At 53.5% G+C, this 25,888-nt stretch overlaps 2 protein-coding genes across 3 annotated transcripts in view; one reads left to right on the top strand and one right to left on the bottom strand.

The window, feature by feature from the left end:
* ZNRF1 (zinc and ring finger 1) lies at positions 1–19,693 on the bottom strand. 2 transcript variants are annotated; one of them, XM_057376399.1, is made up of 5 exons: positions 18,864–19,693; positions 1,792–1,887; positions 1,028–1,133; positions 844–934; positions 1–476 (listed from the first exon to the last, which is right to left on the bottom strand). In XM_057376399.1, exons 1-4 carry the CDS (start codon positions 19,306–19,308, stop codon positions 877–879), a joined length of 705 nt encoding a protein of 234 aa, XP_057232382.1. In that variant the 5' UTR covers positions 19,309–19,693; the 3' UTR covers positions 1–476; positions 844–876. The 2 variants fall into 2 exon arrangements, with proteins under 2 accessions (XP_057232382.1, XP_057232381.1); XM_057376398.1 differs by having other exon boundaries at positions 1–695.
* Positions 19,694–19,806: 113 nt separating this feature from the next.
* Positions 19,807–25,888, top strand: part of WDR59 (WD repeat domain 59) — a 49,574-nt gene continuing 43,492 nt past the window's right edge. The window contains exons 1-2 of the mRNA XM_057376397.1: positions 19,807–20,258; positions 24,453–24,502. Coding sequence (XP_057232380.1) covers positions 20,205–20,258; positions 24,453–24,502 — 104 coding nt within the window. The 5' untranslated portion in view covers positions 19,807–20,204. The remainder of the gene's footprint in view (positions 20,259–24,452; positions 24,503–25,888) is intronic.

Here is a 25,888-nt window from a genome sequence, read left to right on the forward strand (position 1 = left end):
TTTTTTCCTTTTTTTTCTTTTTTTTTTTTCTCATTGTAAACACTTGAAAGACGGACCCCTGCGACTCAGCAGGGGGGAGCAGTGGCCCCGCTCCCGGCGTGGGGCAGAGTCCCCATCTCAACGCTGCCGGGGCCAGGGTGGAGATCTCCAAAAGGGAGATGGGAGAGAGGAGAAATTTCCTGTTTAGTCAGTGCAAAAAAACCGAGCAGAGCCCCCGGGCGAGTCCGGGTGGGAGGTGGGRGGGTTGCCGGTGAGAAATGCCGCGTGCTCCGTTTGGCCGGCTGTCCCCCGGCAGCTTTCCCCTTGCGCTTCGGGGAGAAAAGCCAAACATCATGGCAGGGTTTCGGCCGAGGGCGTCCCCGGGGCCTCCCTGGCGGGCAGAGCTCTCCTGGTGACCAGCGGCCGTGGAGGGGAGAGCAGGTCGCTCCGCTTTTCTCACACTGTCTTCTCCTGGATGTTTTCTTTTTGTTTTAAATCTTTTAAATTAAAAAAACAAAACAAAACAAAACAAAAAGCAGAAAAACAACAGAACAAATAAAAATAATAAAATAAAATAAAAACTGCGCCGTTGTCCCAAGTGGATTCAAGTTTCTGGGTTTTATTTTTGTCTTCTCGAGGAATTTAAAGTCAGCCCAAAACTCCAGGCGGGGCGGGGGGGACGGGGAGAGGAGGTACAGCAGGTATAGCAAGGTGCCCTGCAAAGGCAGAGAGAGACCATCCCGGGTGAGGAGCAGGAGCCCTGACTGTCACATCCCACCCTATCCCACCCCATCCTCCACTTCCAGCCCTGGATTTAAACCCGGCATGGGAATATCCCTTCTGAGCAGCCCACCACAGGCTCACCTTAGAGAGAAGTCAGCAAGCACGCCCGGCGGGTCAATCAGAAGGATGCTCTGGGCAAGATCTGTTCACTTCAAACCATGAGTCTATACAGCTGCAAGAGGAGAGCATGTTACCACCACGCTGCTGAGCCTTGGTGTCCCTTGCCTGTCCCCTTGCCACCCGTCTGCCTGTCCCCTCACGGTACCTTTTGTGATAAATGCAGAGGCAGGGCAGCCTGGCTATCGTGTCCCCCTGCAGCAGCTCCTCCAAGCAGATCACGCACTCGCCGGCGTCCTTGGTCAGCACGTCATCTGGGAGGGGAGGACAGGGCAGCAGTGAGACGGGGACACCACAGCATTCCTCTCCCTGGGATGGAGGGGAACCCAGGGCACTGCTGCAGAGGCAGCCGGGATGGGGTGGAATGGCAACAGCCCTGGAAAACATTGGCAGGGGGCTCATGTGGAGGCACAGAGGGGACATGGGTCTGGAGCATCCAGAGCAAAGAGAGCCCCTACCCCTGTCTTCAAAAAAAATCCCCAAAGATTAGGGGGTGAGCATCACTCCCACACCAATGGTCAGCAGAGAGCTGGGAGATGCCAGTGCTTGCAGCTCAGAGCTAAGCCTCATGAGCCTCTCTGCCACCGAAGGGGGAGGAAGGCAACAACCCGCTGGGAGGGAAAACCCAGGAGCGCTCTCGCCAGGCAGGGCCAGCAGAGCTCCCTCCGGCACAGAGGGGTCAGGAGGGCCCTCCCCGGGATAGGGAGCTGTGTTACAGAGGAGCCTGGAAGCAAAAGCTGCAGGGTTGAGTCATGACAGGGGAGCGGAGCGGAGCAGGGACCGGGAGCTGCACCATCCCACCGGAGCGCAGCCCTCTTGGGAAGCCCAGCCAGCAGCAAACGTCTCTCCAGCCTGCCCGGAGCCATCCCAGCGTGGCAGGACGCCGTGTCCCCCACACAGCCCGGCCCTTACCGTTGTAGGAGAGGCGAGGTTTGCTCAGACACATGATAAAGTGCATTTCCATCTCATCAGAAGCCACAGATTTGGAGCAAATGGGGCACTTGAAACCTGGAAGGAGAGCAGAGAGATGAGCCCTTAGYGAGAGCAGCAGCAGGAGTCCACTCCGCATCCCGGGGAATCCCTGGGGCCATGGYGGGGCATGGCAGCGGGCAGTCCCTCACCTGCCGCCTGCATGGTGACCCTCACCCCACACAGCACCCCCTGGGCACCCACTCATCCTGTGCCGGCCACCAGCAGTGCCGGTGTGGGGACAGCCACCGGACAGGGCACAGCCGACGAGCTGGTGCGCTGCTCGTCCCCGTGCCCGCCGCGCAGAGGGCACGGACAGCGTGCCAAGGCAGCGCACACGTGGCCATCAGCTGCTGCCAGGCCTTAAAGGGCGAGCAGCAGCCTGGGGCACGCAGCACCCAGCCACTGGCAAGTGCAGGGGCACGTCCCCATGCCTGAACAGTGCTGTCGCTGCTGCTGGAGCCCAGCACTGCAAGGCTGAGACAGTAAAGCTGCAAGGAAGGAGTTTTTTGGTACAGCTGCAGCAGGGGACTGTAGATCAGAGCCTCAGATACAAATGACTGCTTTATCCAGCTTTTTGCAGGAGTGAAATGGGTGCTAACCCTTCTGATGCCAGCCTGCACCCCAGGAGCAGGAGGACCCTGCAGGCTGATRAGCCAGCTTGACCTTGGCCCTGCCTGGTGACTTGGGTTCTTGGGTTCTAGATGGGATGCCCAGATCTGCTCCGCAACCCTGCTTGGGCTGGTGCCAGGGTGTCACCAGTGTCATCACCTGCTCGAGCCCTGCAGACCCCCACAGCATTGTCCCCAGCCCCACCGAGTGAGGCTGCCCCAAATTCAATCTGTAAGCCCAAAATTCACAAGGAGCAGAACCCCAAGCAGCCCTGTAGGTCACCCATCTGGGACTCCCTGCCCTTCCACTGCAGCCAGCTTGAGGCCATGTGGTTTGTCACTGCCCAGCAGAGCAGTGCAGCTCGAGCTGAACACGCGCGTGCCACCACCACGGGTTTGCACCAGAATATCCAGCAATTCCCTGCCTGCAGAGAGGGAGAGGGTAATTTAAGGATCTGACTTCTAAAAGCAGATCAGGTTTGACTGCAGTGCTGCTTAAGAGCTTTCTTCATATATATGCAAAGGTTGCTCAGGAAAGAAAAGGAATATACACAAATTATCTAAGGATGAATCAGGTTCTTGTTTGCCACCATGTGGATGTGGACAGGGCTTTTTTTTTTACTTCTTGTAAGGGAGAAAATATAGGGTGGCTTTAAGGAGAGACAGCTCAGACCTCTGCTGTGCAAACAGCCCCAGTAACTGCTCAACACCCTAGCGCTCATTAGCAGCAGCGATACAGTTTACTTCCCMGGTCCTTGGATCCTGTCTCTCCAGAGTGTGGTTATTTCCCAGGATGGTGCAGCAAGGATGAGCACTATGGTTGGTACGGGACTGGCTTTAAAAGGACCTGTTAAAAGAAGGAGGCCTCAAGCCCAGAGGTCTGTCCTGCTGGCCTGCAGCATTGTCACCATGGAACACATCCCTGCCCCAGCCTGGTCGAGCCTTGCACCAAGCCCCAGGCCATAGGGCAGTGCCGCAGCCAGGGCCTCGTGGGCGGCAGCACCGATCTGCCTTCTCCTCTCCAGCCTAATTTTACTCCTGACCGATTTATACCTTGTGGCAGCCGTGCCCATTAGCTGAAGTAGCTGGTTTTTTCCTCCTCCCAAGTGTTTACCCGCCCGRTGTATTTATAGCGCACATAGCTCGGATAGCCTCCCAGCCCGCCTGCTGCAAGAGCCGAGCGTCCTCCCCTTGTGAGACACCCTCCCGGTGCCCTGCTCCCCTGGCAGCCCGCCTGCCCTRTCCCTGTCCCCGTCCCTGCCTGAACTGATCCCGCCCGCAGCCCATGGTCTGCCAGCGCCAGGGCACCGGGCCCCACCGGGGCAGCTCTGGGGACTGCTTTCCAGCRGCAACGGCTGTGAAGGGCTCCCTTTGGAAAAGGCATTTCTTCTGCGAACTCTGTGTCRGGGCAAGGCGTTTGTACGGGTTCAGTACAGCTCCCTGCGCAGCGTGCGGGCAGACCTCGTTTCCTCTGGTCCCCCCTTTTCTGTGCTAATGTGTTATTTTAAACAGCTGTCCCAGATCTGCCAGCTCCGGCAGCTCCCGAAGGGATTGTATGAGACGTGCAACCGATGGAAAGGGAAAAGGGCCCGGATGGAAGTGCCTGGTSTGCGGCTGCCAGGGCACGGCCGCCAGCGAAGCAGCAGGGCCAGGCAAAGAGCGGGGCCCTTTGCAGGCTCCAGCGAGCGGCTGTCGCTGTATCTCCAGGCCTCTCTGCTAGCTGGGATAGCTTTAGCACGGTTATAAATAGCCGGCATGAACACTCCCCCTGCTCCTCGCTGCTCCCTGGGCAGCTGGCTGGGGCACCGGGACTCCTGACACCGCCACGTCCCCCTGGCAAGGACGTGGGGACTCTGGGCGGACAGAGGGGCCCAGGCTCAAGTCCCAGCACGTATRTGGCATCCTCCAGCCAGACGGGTCTGGGGGCTGAGCCAAGTGCAGAAGCACACACATACTTTTCTGGCTCTGCATTTCACAAGATGGAGGGGCAGGGAAAAGGGAAAGATGAACGTGCAGTTGCGTAAATTCCCCAGTTTGAGCAGGAGCGAGGAGCCAGTGGGTGTGGAAAGGCCCCCAGGGCGGGGGGCTGCCCCATACCCAGCTGTCGGCACAAATACTTGACATTGCAAAAGCTTGTGTGTTTCCCTGCAGGGCAGGCACAGGAGCCCACCACCAGCGGGAAAGGGGAGGCAGAGAAGGGATGAACTCCCTCACCCCTTCTCCAGGTGACCTTTGGCTGAAGGTGACAGGCGCAGAACCAGTGAGGCCAGGGAACAGCCAGCACTCAACAGCGGCAGGCACCAARCCGCCTTGGAACATCCCTTCATAGCTCAGGCAGGAGCCTGTCCCGTAGATGAAAGAGCTGCTCTCCACATGGCCAGCCCCCTCCGGGCCATGGTATTTTCCACATTCCCCGAAATCCCCGTTAATTTATCCTGCCTAAGCTGCCAGCCGGAGCAACGCAGGAGATTACATTTTGACAGCTGCTCATGGAAAATTCAGCTCCCTCCCTCCTCCTCGAGCCCTTTCCATCCTCCTCCCACATACCTAAAAAAAAAATGAGAGGAAGGGCCCAGCTATTTCTCCTTGCCCGGGCCTCCCACATCCATGGGGAGGCCCAGGGGCTGCTCCAGGGAAAGGCCATGGATGTTGCATCTGGGGCAGCTGAAGCATGGYACATTAAACCTGAAGCTGGCACTGTCACCTCATGCAGAGATGTGTGGGSAGGTATCAAGTAAGTGAAGAAGAGGAGGGTATACAGGAAGGGGGCTGGCCTGGAAAGGCAGGTTCAGGTCAAGACCTGGACTCTTGCATCTTGCAGGAGACTTTGAGAAAATCAAGGGCTTTCCAGGGCTGCAAGACACAGGCTGGCAGGTGATCTGATCTCTCCAATGGCTTGGTCTAGAAACCAGGAACAAGTGGCGCTGGTGCTCTCCAGGGGCTACTGCCCTCTGAGTATTTTTAGGAAGGTTACATGGTTAATTTTAGAGAGTTGGGCAAAGTAGAGCTGGGAACCTCTGAAAACCTCCACCCAATCCTATGAAAGCTGAAAGAGCCTGGKGGTTAACCCTCACAGTGCTAAAAGCACTGCCACAGAACTGCAGGGAATTTAGTGGTGGTGGGAGGGTTGAGACACCTTTCCAACCCATTTCTAAGTATCCCAAACAGAGCTGATTCTGGAGCTGGGATAAGAAATTCCCATCGCTTGTGACTACTGAGCACTACAACAGGGTCAACCATACCACATCCTGCGAGTGGAAGCGGCTGCTCCCCTTGGGGATGGGTGRGACCATGTTCATGGGAGCTGCAAGCCTGTCCCAGATCCCAGGGATAGGCATGTGCCATGTCTACCTTCACCTGCCAAACCCTCCTCCAGCTGGGTGTGCCTCCAGGCAGATTGCTTACAGGCCATGGTGCCATCAGGAGTAGCCCCAACAGTAGGACACCCTGTCACTGACAGGGTGAGAGCAGCAGCTTTTCTGCTGCACAGCCCTTTTTCCTCCCTGCACAGCAATGGGAGGAAGACACTGGTGGGGATGATGTGCCCTGAGGGCAGGAAGAAGCAACAGTGCAGGCACAATGCCAGCAACCCATCCCATAAGTGTTCACTAATGGGATCCCTGGTTGCCCAGTCYCCCGCTACTGCCATGGGATAAACCAGGAGCCCTGTGAGTGGGAGTAGCAACACAAACACCCCAAAATGTGCTTGGTCCAGGAGGAGTCCCTTCTCTGGTGCCCAGCCACCTCAAAGGACAGCTAAAGAGCCAGGGAGCTTGGGGCAAGCCCCAGGCTGCCTGATGATCATGGAGGATTTGGAAACCTCAGCTGCATAGCCCATCTCCACGTCTCTAGAGAGCGTCCTGGGCTCCCAGCCAAGGGAGCTGGCTTGTACCAGGTGAGGATGCATCCAAGCATGAGATAAAACCAGGGAATATTTGGTCCAAGCATGCTCGTCCTTGCTGAGTAAACCATGAGCATCCCACCTTCCCCTATRGCTTCCCTAACACTGCCAGCTGAATTAGCACCAGGTGGAAGCTGGAACACATAGATCATCTTGAAAAAAACTGGGCTAGTGATTGAAGAGGAGGGAAAGACTGAAAGACCAGTTGGTCAATCTGAAGCATGTGGGGTTGGGTGAGGCAAAGGGACTCCAAGTCTTTCCCTTACCCCTCCAGGACTCCAGCACAGCCCCAGGAGAGAAGAAGGAATCAGGGAGGAGCTGTCCTCTGTGTCAGGCAGGTGAAGGAAATCTAAGAACCAAGATATTCAGACCCAACATCTCCTGGAAAATAAATTCCCTACAGTCTTAAAACAATCTTGTTTTTATTAAAGCAACAGTCACAGGAGATGGCCATTGGAGATGGCAAATGGATGCACAGAGCACCTCTCCAGCACATTGGGGCAAACAGGGACCTGGCAGCTGAGGACTCCATGTGTGTCCCCTCCYGGGTGGATGCCCACCATGGAAGTGATGCTCTACCAGCCCCAGTGATGCACTCATSGATGCTGCCTTGCACCAGGGCCAGGAGGCAGCAGTGCCTGCAGGCTGGGGAACCCAGCAGTATCAGGCCAGAACCCACTTTCTGCTGCAGAAGGAAATGGCATCAGCTGGATGGGCAGAGGCAGTAGCTGAGGTCCAAGGCAGCCCTGCTGCCCCAGCAGCACTCAGGGCACCATGTGAACTCCACGATGGTGCTGTACTATTGTGCAGTGCAAAGGCTGACACGAGCAGGGACACGTAGGCAGGAAGGAGTAAAGCACTTAAGCTGCCTCATTTGCCAGCTTTGAAAAGGCAAGCGTCCTTCCTCCTGATTCAAGGCTGCAGAGGTGGGAGAGCATAAAGGACRGTTCCAGGGTGGAAATAAGACATCCCACCTTCCTGGAGATGGAAGAGAGGCAGGGCTGGGGGATGCCAGTGAGCCAGCACCAGATGATCAGCCAGGCAGGGGATGTGGCTTGGATGGGACATCTCTGGATGGCAGTGCTTGGAAGGAAACTCTACTGTTTCTACTGCCTTGGCAGAAGGATGGTCTTCTTCCATCCCCATCCCACCCTATCATTTCCTGGCTGATTGAGTCAGTCCAGCTAGCTGAGAAGGAAGATAATAAATTGTTTGTAACATGAAAGCAGCAMCCCAAAAATACGCTGCTTCTGTGCAAGGCCAGGTTTTGCACGGTATAAGAAAAGCTGTCCATGGTGCGCAGTGGCTCCTGGCAAAATCCCCACGTGGCATGTGTCTGCTGTCAGGTCAGCCAAACATCCAAGGGTGGCAGGGATGTGCCATGGAACATGAAGGTGGCCAAGGCCAGCACCATCTTAATGATCACAGCATTGTTTTGAAGACACCTCTGTCTACTCCCACCCAACTCAAGCCATGAAGAGGAGATGTGGCAGCAAGGAAAAGGCATTAGTGCTTTTGGTGGGATGTGGGGAAGCCACTGGGGTCAGAGGGATGCGGGACACAGAGTGGAAGGGCTGGGTGGCATCACATCACAGAAGCCTAAGGCTGGCTTGCTGCAAGCCAGGAGGCAGAGCTGTATTTTTTTAGCCAGTTGGGTTCTTATGGGGGTGGTGGGGGAGGACGGGAAGAAGGAGAACAGATTGCAATTCCAGGGCTGAAGAAAGCTGGAGAGTTGGAAAGGAGTAGGAGACACAGGAGAGGGAACCCCACAGGAACATTTGCTCCAGAGCACCCAAAACTATTGATTCTCAGCAGATGGACACACCAAAGCCTTAAAAAAAACACCTCCAGCACAGCCCATACACATTAAAAGCAGGAGGGCAAAGAGACCAAGAGGTTATATGGTCACAGGATGTCCAGACACCGGGCATCCTCCTTGCCTGTCATTGAATGTTGCCCCTTTCATGGTTGTAATTGCAATTTTCAAGCAGAAGTACCTATGCTAAGGGAGAGGTCATCTTCCTCCTACAGCTGAAGCTATGCTGCACGATTAGCTCCCCCAGACCTGGATGAAAAAGGCAACCTCCCAGGGTCACCCTGTCTTCTKGTGAGTCCTAGTTTACTGCAGAAATACTCCCCCAGCTGCTGGGAACAGGTTTCATAAGGAAGAACGTGTAGCCCAAAGCTAATTTTAGCATCCCAGAGAAGAGCAAAGTTAGGCAGAGGGGTCCTGGGTGATGGCCCAGCAAAGGCATTAACACCTCCAACTCCTGCTGTCAGGCTGCAGGGCTCAGATTTACCAAGTTACAAGCTCATCCAGGGCTCCTGCCAGTCACAAAACAGATCTAGGGCCATCTCATGACTCAGGAGAACTGCAGTGATACTCTGGTGCTTCGTCCACATCTCTCAAGGGTTGCTCAGGTTTTCAAATTCACTGCCCTGAGAGGACAATGATTTTGCAGCCACACCTGGGAATTTCCAAAGGGTTTGCCTGCATGCCTGTTTTTTTCCTCCCACATATTTCTCACAGGAAAGAGGAGGCGCAGCCAAAGCCCTGCTGTGGACAGCAATCATCTGCAAGATGCACAGAGCCAACAGGGTAATGAGGGGGTCCCAGGTGCTGAAATGAAGRAGCACAGGGATGCTCTGGCAGCACAGTGGGACGCAGCAATTTGGAAATCAGAGCAGAAAGGGAGAGAGTTTGACACTTTGGCTTGGTAAGGGCTGGGAGGGAGCARCGAGGCAACGTCACGCGGGGACTGGTGGGGTGAGTCACTTGTGACTAAGACATCCGCTGGGGAGGTACCCACGGAGTCCCCACCGCCAGGCTCCAGCACTGCGGAGCTGCCAGAGGAATTCCCGCTTTTGGAAAGGTTGAAATGCACAAGGCTGACCTGAGCCACTCCCAAACACAGCCGGATCTGACCCCAGGGAGTATCTGCCTCCTGACCCTGGGTTTTTCCAAAGCAGAGAACTGGTGCTTTGATGCTGCTGATGCTTCATCATGCCTCAGCTTCAGATAATCTCTTGGGAGGATGATGGGACACTCCAGAAGCACATGATGACATGCCCTGGCTTTGTGATGCTRGGATTATGGCCAAGCACTGATTGTACCCACATACCCCTTCCTGCCAGGAACTGAGCCCAACCAGCTCTTGGGACACCTCCTCCTCAGGCACTCCACAGCAGCACCACACAAAGAGCATGGTGGAGGGGGTCATTGTGCCTGGTCTATGGTGGCAGGATCACTGAGGCAACTGTTTTACATCAGTGCAACATCCCCAATGCATGGGGTGCATGGAAAGGATGAAACATTGCTTTTTGGGATAGAGAAATGGCAAGCAGCATAAAAGGCACAGAGCTGCACCCACAAGCAGTGCATGGCTGGGAAACACTTGTGGCCAGTTCACACCGGTTGTTTCTGCAGAAATACAGAAAAMGAAAATTGAAATATTTCCACCATTGGAAAAAAAAAATCTTAGCAAGGAGAATGCTGCAGAACAAGCCCTGACCTCACCTGTCCCTCATATGGTAGAAAGGCAGGGCATGGCACAGAGCATCTCCCTGCTCTCCATGAGGCACTGTGATCACTGAGGGACACTCAGTGACTGCCCCAAGCTACTAGGAGAGCAGGAAGGGGAAAAAGCAGGTGCAAAGGTGGAGGATGRTCACACCTCTCTACTGTTCATGGTGCAGAAGGGGAGGGATTCTCCACAGCACCAAGCTACCCGGACAGGCAGCATGAGCTCCCCTTTGACAGCCAAAGGCTAGGGATCTGGGAGGAAGACCTATGCTGAGGAGGGGGATACCCCAGTCCAAACTTCCCGGCTGCCTTTGCAGCATGGAGGCAGCTGGCAGACACAGCCAGCTTTCTGCAGCTCCAGGAGCCCTCCAAAACACAWGACACGGCATCTCAGAGGAATGAGCCCCTTGGCGAGGAGCTGGGTCTGCCCACTCTGGATCCTGCTGGAGGAGGTAGGAAGGGTTACACACTGTGCCACAGGCAGAAACACCACTGCCCAGGTGTCCCACCTTCTCTGCCCCTTCGCTTCAACATGTGCCAACCTCCAGCATGAGAAGGGCTCTTTCTGATGAAGGAGGCAGTGGGGCTGCAGATGACAAAAATTCCAGCTATGGGATTTAAAGCTCTCTCTCCCCCTCACAAAAGGCAACACCCAGAGGAGCACAGTGCTCCTCTGCGTAAGTGCCCCCCACTTATAGAGCTGGGCAGGGACTTGTGATGCAGCACACTCCCRTGAAACATTCACCCAGGATTATGTGCAGGGTACCACCTGTTATGTACCTGTCTATGGAGAGCAAAAAGAAATCAAAGGCATCCGCAAAACCCCTCAGAAGGGTAAGATCCAGGCAAATAGCAGACTTCAAGGGCCATGAAATCAATGGTGCAATATATGAGCAGAGGGACAGTGGTTTCGAAGCAGCAAGATCTCACTGGGGATAACYGGAAAAGCCAAAGCAGGGTGCTCAGCCTCAGCCTGTCCTGCTCAGCACCAGCTTCACACAGGGTTGGCCCCAAAACTGATCTGAGCCCATACTGACTCGACCTCCCTGCAGACAGTAATTTAAGCCATCTGCCTAGAGCCAACCCCCCCTCCTTTTCCCCGGCTACAGATGTACAGGCCTTGGATGGATGGATTGAAAGGTGGATCTAATTCCCCTGCAGCACTTCTGACGAAGTGCAGCTCCACTGCCTTGTAGGGAGAACTCCCAAATGAATTACTGCAAATACCCCGGCTGCAGAAGAAACTGCAGGCTTTCCCCTCACTGGTGACAAAGACTTCTCCAAAAAACAATCCCCCAAACGCCCACCAATGCAACCATCCGGGATGTGAAGAGCGGAGCCCCCRGCACCACCCTCAAATCGCTGAGCTGTAATCAGAGAAACTCACAGCCATGGTGAAAAGCCAGAGTGAGAAGGAAGAGAGCTGCCTTTCAAGGCAGCAACAGGCAAAGAGGCACAGAGGAGATGGAAATGTCAGTGGCCTCATCCTGGAAGGAAATAAAACACTGGGCAGGGATGTGGGACAGGGTCAGCATCACTCAGTTCTCCTGCCTGACTGCTGCTTTCCCTCTCTTGTGTTGCAGGCAGCTGGCCTCTAAAAATACCCACTGTTGTCACGCTGTCCTGCTTGCTTGGGCCAGGRAACAGCTCTGAGAAGCTTTCAGTTCCCTTCTTTATCTGCACCACTGTGCTTCCCTCATCAGGATCTGTCCCAGCCTCTCTTCTGTGCCTGGCAGGACCTATGGCCATAACCTGACATAGACTCAATGAACCACGGGTGCTAGCTGGGAATATACAACCCCAGGAAATTTCTGCTAGGGTTGCTAAAAYTAGCAGAAAGGTAAATATTTCCACAGCATCTCTCTGCTGCTATACAAAGTGCCACAAGACTGTTCCACAAGAACAGACACAGTCTAGTTTCATGCCACTGTTGGGAGGCCCACAGCTTGAGTGAGCATGAACACAGGGAGTCACAAATTTCCCAAGCTCATTCAGCCCACAACACCCCAAGTGTCCCAGGGTCACCCTGGTGCTGATGCTGGCCAGCTCTGGTCTGAAGGGAAGGAGGGAAAAGAAGAGTGAGCTCCACCTCAGAGGTGCAGTGCAGCCTCTACRATGGTGAAGCACCATCCCCTCTGGCTAAATAAATCCTGGATGGAACACCTCCAGCTGCCCAYAGACCTGGTGCTGGGCCTGACCACTGCATGTGCTCAGGCTCAGCTCATTGCACATGGTACAAATCCGGCAGCATGGAGGCACAAGGGACCACAGCAGGGAGGACCAATGGATCAAGCCCCGTGCCAGCAGCACAGAGACCAGCCACAAAGACCTGCCTGCTGCCCCTCTGGCCTTTCCTTCCACCTTCCTCAAATCCCAGGCAGTACGGACCTGCAGTGGGCTGGAAACTTAAACCTTGACAAGAGAGAAGCAGCCCCTGTCGCCCATGACAGGCACTCCCCTCCCCTGCCTGCAGCCCAGCAGGGCAGGAAACCTGCCGGCAGCTGGGCTCTGCCCACGGGAAATGCTGTGCAACGGCACGAGAAGAGGCCCCAGGCAGCAGAGCTTCCTGCAGCTGCATCTCCAACAGCCTCCCATCAAAAAGCACTRTGCAAAAGCTTTTGGCCAGGCAGCACCTCCACAGGATAGCAGGAGCACTCCTGGGGGATACTCAAGCCCCCAGTGGGTTCACCTGCATTTGAAACCTGACTGGTGGAACCCGTGCAGGGGAGACATTTAAGGCCCAGCTTTAACCACCCCTGCTCTGTCTGACAAAGAAAATTGGTCTGTCTCTACAGAGGGAGGTTTGTTGCACCCTGATGTACAGCCAGGCCAGAGCAGGTGGGCAAAATGCTCTGCATCAGAGTCTGCTGCTTTACAGCATCGCTGGGCTGCTCATGTACATCATTCCCAAGCCCTTATGATTTCAATTTTCAAGGGAACCAGGAGAAAGCCAGGTCACATTTACTCAAAACCAAGYACTCAGCACATCTGAGGTTTTGGTGTACCAGCAGCAGATGCCACAAAACGCACCTCGTGGTTGCCCACCGTCTGCTTGGGGCACCACGGGACTAGTTCCTGCAAAGAGAATTTATCTGAAGAGCCCTTTGCAGCCTGTCTGATCTGTCACATGGGAGATTACATCGGAGGGGAAAAAAAAAAGCCTTTTTTTTCTCCTCCTCCAAAGTGGGTTTTTCTCCCTCCCTGCGCTTCTCTTGAAATTAATTTTCAGCATTTAGCAGCATTTTCCCATGATTCTCTGTGGCTGCCTTGGCCAGGCGCCAGCCTGATACTGCTCCTCCACCAAAGATGTCTGTATCTGATTGATCCTCCGGCCGGCGAACGAGAGAGAGAGGAGCCTTAATAGCACATTAATAAATAAGAGAAGCCTTTACGGTTATTCCAGTCACCGGAACAAACATCTCAGCAAAACAAACCAGCATGGGATAAACTTACGTTGCGGGCTGGGAAGACAATCCTGGCTGGGAAGTGGGTCAGCCCAGGAGCACAAGAGCATCATGCTCAGCATCTCTGGAAGATACATGTGTGGAAGGGGGAGAGGGCACCCAGCTACCCTATATTGATTTATGCACAGGTTTAGAGAGGAGAGAGCCCAGTTAATGTGCACAGCAATTAGTGCCTCGCTCCTGGGGAAAGCAGTCAGAATTTCAGAGGGCACTAGGGAGGCAAGGCAGCTCAGAGACAGCCTGCGCTAGCTCTTGCTGCGGAGACTGAAGATAACTGCCGCCACCGCCGGCTTCTCACGCACAACGCCAACGTTGACGCACTTAAACTTCATCTCCAGCTCTGCTGTGCCTTAAAGCTGCCTTGGAGTCTCCTGTCTTCGGGTGTTCAGCACTTTGCTCTTCTRAGGTAGCTGCTGCCTCTTCCCCCGTCCCAGGTGAATGCTGCCCTGGCAGCCAGCTCGGAGAAGGCAAAAGCAGAGAAGCATCCCCTCAAGACTGGGAGAGCCCAACAGCTGAACATCACCAGCATGGAGAGTCAACAGGACCATTTCTGTATGCACTTTCCAAATGATCTCTAGGCCTGGCAATGATGCAGGTGCCTGATTCGGCTGTCGGACAATAACCAGCACCAAACCCACAAAAAGATGGTTTGAGGACGGTCATATTTGGAAATTTCCACTGGCAAAAAATAGATTCAGAATGGCAAGTTTGTGCAGACCTTGGGGTGCCCTTCCCCTGGCCTAGCTGCTGGAAGAGGGGAGGGAAGAACATATGATATCTGCATGTTGAAAACTTCATAGATTCATACAACATCCCAAGCTGGAAGGGAACCACAAAGACCATCAAGTCCAACTACTGGCCCTGGACAGGACAGCCCCAAGAATCACATCGTGCATCTGAGAGACTTGTTCAAAAACTTTCTSAACTCTGTCAGATTTGGTGCTGCRACCACTTCCCTGCAGAGCCTTCTAGTGCCCAGTCACCCKCTCAGTGAATAACCTKTTCCTRACATCCAACCTAAACCTCCCCTAGCACAGCTCCATGATATTCCCTTGGATCCTGTCACTGGTCAAAGAGACCAGTGCTGTCCCTCTGTTGTCCCTCCTGCGGAAGCTGGAGCCCATGATGAGCTATACCCTCACTCTCTTCYCTAGGCTGAACAAACCAAATGACCTCAGCTGCTCCTTTTATKGCTTTCCCTCTAGACCCTTTCCTATTTTCATRYKMCTCCTCTGGACCCTCTCTAACAGTTTTATATGCTTCTTGTATTGTGGTACCTAAGTCTGCACATCAGATTTGAGGTGAGACCATAGCAGCACAGAGCAGGATGATCACCTCCCTYGACTGGCTGGCAATGCTGTGTCTGATAAACCATAGGACACAGTGGGCCCTTTCTGGCTGCCAGAACACAATGGTGACAAATTGGTGGCAGGACAGTAATGGCTGTGAGCAGCTTTCTGACTGGTAAGATAGAATTCAGCCTTCTCATTCTGATTTAGAGACTACAATGGCAGGACTATCTGAGGAGCAAGGATTGCCAGGCACCAGCGAGAAATGGCTCAAGACTCAAAGCCRTCAGAGCGCAGCAAGGGGTCACCATAGTCAGGCCTCTTCCCAGCTTGCAGAGATGGGGGCTGCCCARCACAGGTGTTCACACACACCTTCAGCTCATCCTCCAACAAACAGCCCCTATTTGCCACCCCATACCCTGGGGCCAGACTGAAGAGCACTTCCAGCCATTTCTGCTCTCTAACTGTGCCTGGAGAAGGACYCAGCCCGGCACCCTGGTTGCCATCTCTGCACCAAAATCCTTCACATCTCCCCCAGGCTAGGCCCTCCTGCTCCAGAAAAGTGCTGCTGAGAACACAGCAGCTCATTTGGTAAAGAAGGCCTTCAGRTATTGGTGCTACCAGCATTCAGGACAAACCGCTTGCTTCATCGATGCACGGAAAGCCAGTGACATTCCCAGTGGTACTGCACAGGAGAATGAGCTAGGTGCTTCCCTGGGCTAGCCAGCAGACAAGGAGATATGGATTTATTAGAGCTTCAAACACTCAAGGGCTTTGGGTGATGAGTGGGATTTCCAGATAAACTTTAAGCTACTTACAGCCTCTGCAAACTCCCTTAGATCCCCTGATGAAGATGAATAACACGAGATACTAAGAGAACCACACAAAGCTGGAGACATACAGCACYAAACCACACATCTCCCTGCTCTCTCTTCTTCCCACTAGCCTTGGCTTTAGTGAAAAGTCCTAATGGTCACAAAGCTACAGAGGAAGGGTCAAATGCTACGGCAAACTCCRAAGTTGCACAAGATGTGTCATTTTCCACTCATGGAGGCCAGGAAGTGGATCTCAGAAACCCTAGGCAGACAGGGAAATTCCAGTGCACTTTCAGGTGGTGCTGGAACAGTTACACTGCTTGTGTAAATGCTGGATATGCCTGGGAAAATCCCCACCAGGAAACCGGATTCACCYACAGARGTGCTGTCCACTCAAAGGGAGAGACAAACTCCACCATAAAGGTCAGAGCTCCTTGCCCGCCCTGTTTGGAAGATACATGTAGGCTTTGCTGTTCATAAGTCTTGTAGCTCTCCTGCCATCATCCTGAGACAGGCTAGAGGCCATCAGTATCTAACTGCTCCTCCCATCCCAGCATCCCAGCAGCCACAGTGGATCCCAGAGGGGTCAGTAGTAGGCTTTTCTGAACTCTGACCATCATCATACACAGCACCTCACAGTGATGCTGCAGCATTCCCTGGCCTTGGGGACCACTTTGCAACCTCCCTCTGCACAGGCTTCCCAGCACAGCCCTCATCTCTTCCTCCCCAGGCACACCAAGCTCTTCTGCAGGCCTTCAACAGCAGAGAGGGGAAGGAGTGACACCAACCAGGGAAGACAGCTCAGCCTGCCCTAGCTCACTCCTCAGGGTCCCTGCTGAGGGGCCAGATGAGCCATGAAGCAGCAGGAGAGACACAGAAACTCTGCATGGCAGATAAAGGGAGCAGTGAGGCGCCAAGACTATCTGCCTGCTCCCGTTATCACAGGCACACTGCTGCGACAGCAGCACCTTATCACTTCCCTCACGTAAGRGCTCCTTGCTGTCCCACTGAGGACCCCACAGAGCTCAGGTTGCACTCTGAGCTCCCAGTTTATTCCCCAAACCCAAGTGCATCTGGAAGAATATGAATGCAAACTTCCCMATGTATAGAAATCAGCACCATCCAGGGGCTCCAGAAAGGGACAGGCAGGGCAAGAAGCCACTCTCCAGCCCTGCTAGCCACAGAGGTTAGGGGGCTCCTCTCCTTGGTAGTACAGCAGCTCAGGCAGATCCCCGAGATCCCCAGGCATGCCTCCTGCTGAGTGGGTTTGGTACTTTGGCGGGTCCCCTCATCCCCACCCTCGAGTCATCCTTCAAAGGGAGCAGGGACAGTCACGCGCAGCAATGTCAAAGCTCCTCTCCATTTACCGGAGCACTGCTGCTTCAGCACTTTCCAGTGGCTAATGGAGTGGCTCAGCACTGCGAGAGGAGCAGCTCGATGGGGGAAGACACGAGTAGCTCCTGACTGCCCTGCTGGAGGTTAACCAGCTTCATGGGAGATTAACAGGAATTTCAGCAATCTTGAGGTGGCTTACTTCCCCCCTTCCCTGCAGTCTCCAAATCCTTCATTAACTTCTTACACCAAGAGAGGAAGAGTGCAAAAGTTAAATGARCTCTGACAAGTTTTCAGAAGGGTTTTTGAGCATCCTCCACTCCTTTTGCTATTAATTAGCAATGAGGAAGAACCACCACCAGGAGAGGCTTCAGCAAGGACTGAACAGCYCTCGGCGCGGCCTGCACATGCTTCRGCTCAGCTCAAATGCTCTCAGAGGGCCCCAAAAGAGGCACCAGAGAAACCCAGTTCTTGCAGCACTTCCCACRGCTCACGCTGCAATCTTTCAAGGGCACCGTGTTTAACTCAGCAGCACTGCACTAACTCGCTCGAGTGGCTGAAAAACAGCTTACTCCATTTTGCAGCTGGTTTATTTTTATGAACAGGTTTTTGCCTCTCAGCACACAGTTTAAGAACTATCATTTAATATAACTGATACTCTGACCAACTATTGTGAGCTGCAACAAGACCCTGCTCGCTCCAGCACCAGGTGCAGCAGAAGCCCCCATGGTCCTCATTCCCACAGAGGCTCTCGGAATACCTAGATTTCTCTCTGCATTTAGAAACCAGAGGAGCAGCACAGTCTGTGCAAGGTCACAGAGCAAGGAAGTTTGCAGGAGCGCTTGGTCTCAACTCCGGTGCCACATGCCAGCCCTCTCCATCTGCCAGAGAGGATGGCAAGCGCCTGGCTTATCCGGATCAATAGGAATCAGACCTGGGGCACTCTGCACTGAGATGCAATGCAAGATATACAGCTTCAATCTAACGGAGAAGAGCAGCCCCTGGAGACTGGGCAAAGGGAAAAAATCCCAAGATTTTTTTGTTTTTTCAAGAAGTAAGAAAATGGGTCCCACGAGATTCTTCTTGCACTTTGTTCTTATCCTCGGGTTCAGTTTCAGGCCTTCCTGAAAATGAGGCATTGTCCAATGGCATGTTATGAAATTCCCAGACCACGTCACACAAGGAGAACACAGCATTTGCAAGGGGGACGGGTGGGAGAGAAATCCCAGACTATTCCAGGAAACACAAGGAGACATCCCTGAAATTAACTTCCCCTCCAGCCAGGAGGGAAAGGGAGGACCTCCCACCTCGCTCCCTGTACCCAGCCAAAACTAGGTCAGTGACACAGCCCTGCTCACAGACAGAGCTTCTCTCCAGACACCAGGACATATGGAAAAGTCCAGCCAGGAGGGTRAAGGGGGTGAATCTTGCCCCTTCCCATAGCCTGACATGTTTCCTGCAAGAGAGCCCAGCTAGCTCCCCAGTCCTATCAAAAAGGCAGGCAGTTCCTCCTCTGCTTCCTCCTCAGCACCACAACAGTGCCAGCTGGCTTGAATGGGAAAACCCGCTTTGGCCTCTCCCTGGACCTTTATCAGACAAAACAAAGAGGAAAAATCCCCACACCTTGCTTTCAAAGGCTTCCTCTGCCTCTTTCCCAGTTTMCAAGGCCAGGAACTGCTATACCTGACTGGTAACCCCAAACACCTTCAGAAGAGACACAAGGAGCTCAGCCTGGTTGTTCTCCCAAAATCAAGGTCTTGAGCTACAGCAAGTCCAAGACCTCAAGACCACTATCCCCTAAGTCAAGGGGTAGGGGTGCCACATCCACTGCTTCACATTCCAGAACCAAAACACCTCCCTTCTAGAAAGCCTTCTCCTTTCACAACCCCTTCCTCGCTTGACCTTGACACAGATGCCAGCTCCAGCATGGACTCACCCATCTGTGCCGGGGAAGGAATAGGGATGAGGGTCCACGAGGGGGGCARCTCCCTCTTCCCGGGTGAACCGCGCCCACTGCCGCCCCCGGGCACCCACGGAGGGAGGGGAAGCCGGGGGAAGGCTCCGGGGAGCCGGCACTCACCGCTGTGCGAGCTGAACCACCGCGGTGCGATGTGAAGGGGCAGCGCGTCGGCCAGCGAGGCCCTGGCGCCCAGGTACAGCATCCCGTCTCTATGGTGACCGCCTCCCGTCTCCTGGAAACCGTTGCCATGGGCGTACGTGGAGTCGGAGCCCGGACCGCCGCCGCCGCCGCCCGGGGCCCGCTCGGCCTCCCCCGCCGCCCGTGCCGCCGCCGCGTACAGCCCGAAGGGGACGGCGCCGGCCGCCGCCGGGTCCATGCCCATCCCGGCCACCGAGCTGACGGAGCGGCTGCGCAGCCCCATCGCGCCGCCGCCGCCGCCCGCCCGGTAATGGCCGAAGGGGGGCGGCCCCCCCCCTCCTCCCGGCGGCGGCACGGCGCTGTCATCCGTCGACACCCCTGGGAAGGGGCCCCGCGAACGGGTCGCCGTGCTCTGCTTGCCCCCCATGTGGGCGCCGCCGGGCCGGAGGGAGCCGAGCGACAGCCCCCCGCGGGGATCGGGGCCGCGCCGCCCCCGCTGGGAGGCGAGAGGGGGCGGAAGGAAGCGGGGGGGCGCGGGGAGCTACGGGCGAAAACCCATCCCCGCCCCAGGCATCCTCCCCCCGCCGGGCCCGCAGGGGCGAGGACGCCCCGAGTCCGCCGCCGCCGCCGCCGTCACCCCCGGCGGAGGCCGCCGAGGGCTCCGGGGCCGCGGAGCGGGGAGGGAGCGGCGGGGGAGGCGGGGGGTGGACGCCGGCAGGGTCGCTCCGCCCGCCTCGCTGGTGCCCGGGGCGCGGCCAGGAGCCGGGCGCGGATCAGCTGCGGCCCATGGGCGGCGAGGGCGGCGGGGGCGGCGCGCCCCGCTCCGCTGCGCTGCGCCGGGCACGGCCTCGCTGCGGCCGCCGCCTGGTGCTGGGCGCCGCGCCGGAGACAATAGCGGCCGGCAGCACGCATGCTCCCGCCCCCGGCCCCCCCGGCCCGCCGCCCTTAACCCCTGCGCCGCCGCCACCCGGCACTGCGCTCGCCGCCGCCGCGGGACGCGGAGCCGCCGCTGCACCGACGGGCGGRCGCTGTCCCGCGGAACACAACCCTCGACCCAGGCCACGCACACATCTTGTTCTGTAGCGGAGCTGCGACCACTCGCAGGCCGCCGCGGCCAGAACCCCTCCGGGGAGGCCGGACCCACACAGGGACCCTCCTCGGGCCGCGGGATCCCCACGGCTCCACAGGACGCGCTGCCCCAGTTCACCGGGACGGGGGCGCGGGAGGGGGGATGGTGAGCGGCGGGACTACATCTCCCGGCAGGCCCCGCTCGGCGCCCCGCAGTGCGCAGGCGCGGCCCGGTCTCCGCCGGGGCGGCCCAAGATGGCGGCGCGCTGGAGCAGCGAGAATGTGGTGGTGGAGTTCCGCGACGCCCAGGTCGGGGGGCTCGGGGGCTGTCACATCACTGCGCCGCGGGGGCAGCCCTCGGCCGGCCCGCCACGAGCGGAGCGGGGGGCAGTCCCGGTCCAGGAGGGCTYGGCGGCCCCGCTGGGCCTTTCTCCGGCGATGGACGGGGCTGAGGCGGTTTGGAGTCGTTTGCGCGGAGATGACGTCTTAATTCACGGGGCACTTAATTTCTAATTTTAATTAGGTCTTGCGTGTTGTTTTTTTTTAAATATACTTTCAGGCCCAAYATAAGATAATGCCACTTCCCACACGTCTTTCCTCATATTGTTTTTACTGGAGGTGCTCAAGGCCAGCATGGAGGGGGCCCTGAGCAACCTGGTCTAGTGAAAAATGTCCCTGTGTATGGGCACTCTGTGTACGACAGGGGATTCGAGTGAGATGAGCTTTAAGGTCTCTTCCGACCCAAACCATTCTATGGCTCTATGAGTTTTCCCCAGGATGTTACAGCTACTGTCTCACTGCCATATAAATTGTTGAATGTTGCTCCACTAAGAAGAAAAGAGGGTTCTATTTTTTAATAAATAATGAAAAGGTCAACTTTTGTTTTTGAGGCTGATGGTGTCAGAACTCTCTGAGTTTGCTTACATGCTCTCTTAGAAGTTGTTCACACTTGTAGTGTTCTTGGCCAGGTTGGATGGGGCTTGGAGCAAGTAGCCTAGAAGAAGGTGTCCCTGCCCATGGCAGGAGTTTGGAATGAGATGATCTTTAAGGTCCCTTCCAAGCCAAACCACTCCAGGWTTCTGTGATTCTGTTCTAAGAAAAGTGGGGTTTTTTTTAAGGTGTTGGCAGTTGCTTAACAAAGCTAGATACAGTGGGTGAACTATGARCTACTTCGCAGAAAACCCAGAAAGATTAAAACCCAATAGATCTGGAACCTCACTCATCTCGTGTGTCCTCTTAATGCTGGGACAGTGGCAGCTCTGCCTTCACCATGACAAACAGAGGTATTGAATCCTGTGTGCTGCATCCASCCTACCCTCTGTAAGCTCACAAAGCTTTTTGTTTTTATACCTCAAAAGCTTKGTATCAGTTTTATTTTCCCCCCAGAAGTGTTAAAGCAGCCTTGTCTGCTACTGAGGGTTTGCCCTCAGGAAAGAGGTAATGAGATACGAGGGTACATCTTCCTACATCACAGATTCAAGTTGCATCTGGCTCAGGAGGTAGGAGGCCTCATGACTTTACTGCTTACTCATAATGACTGGTGTGTGGGAGCAGAAGGGACAGGTGTTGCCATCCCCTGCTGCAGCAGTTGGTTTCAGTTGTCTTTCCTGCACTGGCACAAACCTTGGCAGAGGGTGAACACGGGAGGTTCAGTCGCTTTGCTTTACTCTGGTGTGATCTTTCTCGGGCTGTTCTGACCTGCCYGCTCTCCTGTGTGAAACCAGAGAACTGCTGTGGCTGGGACTGCCAAACTGCTGCTCCAGGCTAAACTCATTTATATATTGGGTGTCTGAGCTTTTTTTAGGAGTCTGCAGGAACATTTTTGCAGGTGGGAAACTCGAGCTTGAGAAATTGGAGCACCTTGGCTGAAATAATCYAGTACCAGGCTTGAGCTCTGCGTGTAGGCCACATTATCTCCGAAATCCCTACCCCAAAAACAACTTAAATGGAAACGAGTCAAAAGAGTGGGCAGCTGTTTCATTTATAGCCAGTACACCTCTGCAAGCATTGCAGTTGTCTTTGTTCACCGTGCTGGATCATGTCATGTGAATGCTACAGCACCCAACCTGTAACACTTTAGGAAATCACTGTGTATTTTGGGGCCATTGTTGCCTACAAGTGTCATTTTTCTRTACGAGCTGACAGAGGTGACAGCCTCTGTGCTTTTCTGATTTAGAYGAGACACACAGGTTCTTCTTGGGCTGTTGGCACTATCAAAAGGAGAGTAAAACTCACTMCCCAGTGGTGAAATACAACTATTTGTGGCAGCTCAGTGTGTGGATGAGAGGTTAAGTATGCAGGTAACTGGTATTGCTTGCTAAGAGTTTGCAGCTGTTGAAAAACAGCATAGCTGTGTCAAATTGGGTTGGTCTCTTGCCTCTCAGGTGRAGAGAGTGAAGTTAGATTGAAAACTGATGCAAGTTCAGACATGAAAAGGAGCTTTCCTTGGCTTGCCTAACAGAAATCAAGTGAAATGCCAAAGTAAGTGCTTGAAGTCTGAGAAGATGCTGCTCAGAGCAGGTTCTCAGATGTGCAGTGCTCCTGCTGTGCTTACTCATGTATTGTTATTCATGAACAGCAGTTCTAGTTATCCTCAGCGTTGTTTTAGGATAAAAACTACTTTCAGGTTGGTTTGTTCAGTTTCACTTCCCCCCTYCTGGAAGGTTGTGCTGTGAAGGCTGATGTATCACTATACCAAGCACATTAAATGGCAGCTGTTTATTTTTATTTTCCTGTGCCTAGATAAGACTCTAGGGAACTGTTTGTTGCTGTAAAACAATTTGTGACCCATTGGAGTAGCAACCTGACATGTGAAACTTTTTATTTCATTCTAATTGTTCATTACATTTTATGATGTTTGGTGCCTGGAAAAATACAGTTTACCAGTGTTCATTACTGAAAACAATTTGTAAGGATTTATGAGATCCTGGTGCCAACACCAGGAAAAATAAACTGGTATGTGAAATTATCAATCACTTGAAATTGACATGGCTTTTTTTTCTCTTTTGAGGAAAGATGGCCCCAGCTATATGAAATATATCTCCTGACTAGCTCTTCATCACATGAGAAAGCTCTGGTTACTGTAATAGCTTTAGTGATCCTCAATTTCTCAGAAGAAAAATGTGTCACATCTGGGAAGATTTCCTTCTTCTGTTGTTTTGTTTTGTGGTTTAGTTTCTTTTTTTAATAGACTCAGTAACCTACTTTGTTGTTTTGCAAGGTGCTGTGAAATCTAGAAAGCTGGAATTGTTTCTTTGTCATTTAGAGATCTTAAAACCAGCTGCTTATTTACAGCATTAGTTTTAGGACTAGGGAAACCTTGCCAGGAGATTGGATTTGCTGCTTAGGAAAAAAAAGAGATGACGGTCAACTGAAACAGTTAACTGGTGGTAAAACGGGGTAAAAGTGGTGGTAATAAAACAGGTGGTAAAAACCAGGTAGTTAAACAGGGCTTGGTTTATCATGAGCTGCTGCTGAAACTCTKCAGGCAACTGTAGCTCTTTGCCATGTAGTTCTGTGATGATGTTTTATCTTCACTTGGGGTATTTGCAGGGAGGGGATGGGCCCTGGCTGAAAAAGCTCAGAATTTGTTATGGTTATTTTACCATCAAATCTGACTGAAATGGAGTGGGATTTCTGCATTGTGTGTCAGGTTTTAGTGATGCTTGTAAATAGTCACTGTGGGACATCCTGAAGTCTTGTTACATCCACACTGAGAGCACCTAAGATCCTGAACAGCAGCAGGCAATAAATCCTGAGCCTTCAGAGAGGCGGCTTTGAAGATGACAGCAGTTAGTGTGCAGAATGTGGGGCAKATTCTGATTTTGTACTGTGAATGCTCAAAACTCTATTGAAGTCATAYCTATGTTTATAGGCTGAACTGTTCAGCTTTCCAAGTAAAATTTTCCTTTCTTCTCTTGGCATTTAAATGAGATGAACAGCCAGTTCATTCTGCACAAAAAGAGGGGRAAACAATATCCAAACAGTCCTTTTTTAATATTTTTTTTTTCAATGGCCTTTAAGTTATCTCATAGCCTTCTTTACAAGCAATGCCAAAGTAAATTCTGATGCCTCTTGGCCATCTCTCATTTTTGGAGACCAGCCATACTCAAATGGTTGCACTTCTATCTCCCAGTWCATATATAATTAAGTCTGGCCCTGCAATGAAAGAGACTGAGAAAGTTCCTGAGCAGGAGCAGAGGCTGATTAATATACATTATTAGTGACTGCTGATTGAAAGGCTGCAGCTGTGATTGCCATAGTGGGGAGAAGGGAGCAAGGTCTTAGTGCTCGTAATGTCTGCCAGGTCTTGTCTTCAGTTTACACTAACAAAGATATTTTCTGCGTGCTGTCATGCATCCCGAAATCAACCTCTACACCCCATTGCCCATCTGTGCTACTTTAAGGGGATGCTACTTTCTGGAGCTCCTCCCTAAAGCCATGTGTTTGAGCAGCTGACCTGACAGGTATAATTTAGTTTTGTTCTGTGTTTCTCTTTAATAGGCGACTGCGATGTCAGTGGATTGCCTGGGACAGCGYGCTGTACTCTCGGGGTGAGTGTGACAGTCCCTGTTAGAAGTGACAGTCATTTCCACAGCCAGAGCAGCAACCTTCAGGCTGACCTCAGCTGAAGGGTTGATGGATTGTTTTGGAAAGGTGCAGCTGAATTCTGTTCAAGGTTTAATGAAACGGATTCTGGGTCACATACCCAATGGGATACAGAGTAGAGAGACAGCAACAAGAGCACAACAAGAGCCACTGTTGTGGCTTTCCTGGTAAATTCTTTCCCAAATYCCCATATGGGAGATGGAACATCTTGAAGTACTATTTGGATTCTCTCAGTACAGATTAAGTTATTTGCTAACACAGAATTTGCCCCAAATATTCCCATGGGTCTCTCTGACCTGCTTTTCTGCTGGTTCAGTGTGGGGTGGTACTCACCAAGAGCAGTAGGTGCCACAGATGCCCAAGCTTCCAGGAGAGCTTGGTCTTATGCATCCACCTCCAGGGCAAGTCCAACCAGCTCTCAGAAGTGCTTTTCCAGCTCCTGCCTTTCAGTACTAGCAACTATTCCTGCTCCCCTGTCAGTATAAAATTGCCACACCAGTTAGGATGTTCATTTCAGAATCCTGAATGTAACTGATCTTTGGTCAGCTTTCAAGGAGCCAAGTCCTTTGGTACAACTCRGAGGGGTGCTTGCTTCCATATGAACCCTTAGTGTGGCAGCTCTGCACAGGAAYAGCCAGGAGGAATGGCCAGTGCTCAGAGCAGCTCTGTGGTCACTATGCAGCTGAGAGATGATGCTGGTATGGTTAACTATATTGGGTTCAGTATGTTTTGATGCTAGTCTTCCATAGGGTTGAGCTGGCTCACAATTATTTCTAGGCAGTTTCTCTTGCTTGTGAGATGAATCACRCAGGATGGTTCCTTGCTTTGTGGGGAATTGGCCACAGCCAGCAGGATGCATGAGCTCAGGTTTGCCATCATGCGGAATTATTTCTGCTGCATATAGAGTTAGCTCAGGTAAGTAATGGAACCAGATCTGTGCAGGACTGTGTCCGCCCACATTAACAAGCTGCTGCAGCTGAGCAGGAGCTCTATGCAGGTGTTCTTGTACTGTCGGTGGAACCAAGCCCTCAAACTGGTGTGGAAAGAAGCACCCACGTAGAATCATCTCTGTCATGGCTCATCARCTCTTGCTCAGAGCAACCTACCCAGGCTGAAGCTGTTGCATTGCACTTCCAGCCCTGTGCCTCTTAGACTCAGCTGCTGCAGCATTAGGCCAGCAAAGCCTATTTGAATGTGTTTGCACTGTTTTCCAGCACTTCTTTTGTATCCAAGTTGTCTGGGTTTTTCTGTGGGGTGGGCTATCTACTGCATTTGCAGATCCTGTGTCTTGTCTTTGTTGGGGGGTTGTGGGTTTGTTTTTTTTTTTTTTT

This window comes from Malurus melanocephalus, unplaced genomic scaffold, assembly GCF_030028575.1.
Source record: "Malurus melanocephalus ecotype Western Australia unplaced genomic scaffold, MMel_1.1 scaffold_279, whole genome shotgun sequence".
Lineage (NCBI taxonomy): Eukaryota > Metazoa > Chordata > Aves > Passeriformes > Maluridae > Malurus > Malurus melanocephalus.

Bases quoted from the DNA above. Each gene is read 5' to 3' on its own strand.
- ZNRF1 (XM_057376399.1), bottom strand. From the start codon at position 19,308: ATGGGGGGCAAGCAGAGCACGGCGACCCGTTCGCGGGGCCCCTTCCCA. The intron at 1,888-18,863 runs GTGAGTGCCGGC...CTCTCCTTCCAG, and splicing joins GTGGTTCAGCTCGCACAGCG to GTTTCAAGTGCCCCATTTGC. The intron at 1,134-1,791 runs GTAAGGGCCGGG...CTCCCCTCCCAG, and splicing joins ACCTCGCCTCTCCTACAACG to ATGACGTGCTGACCAAGGAC.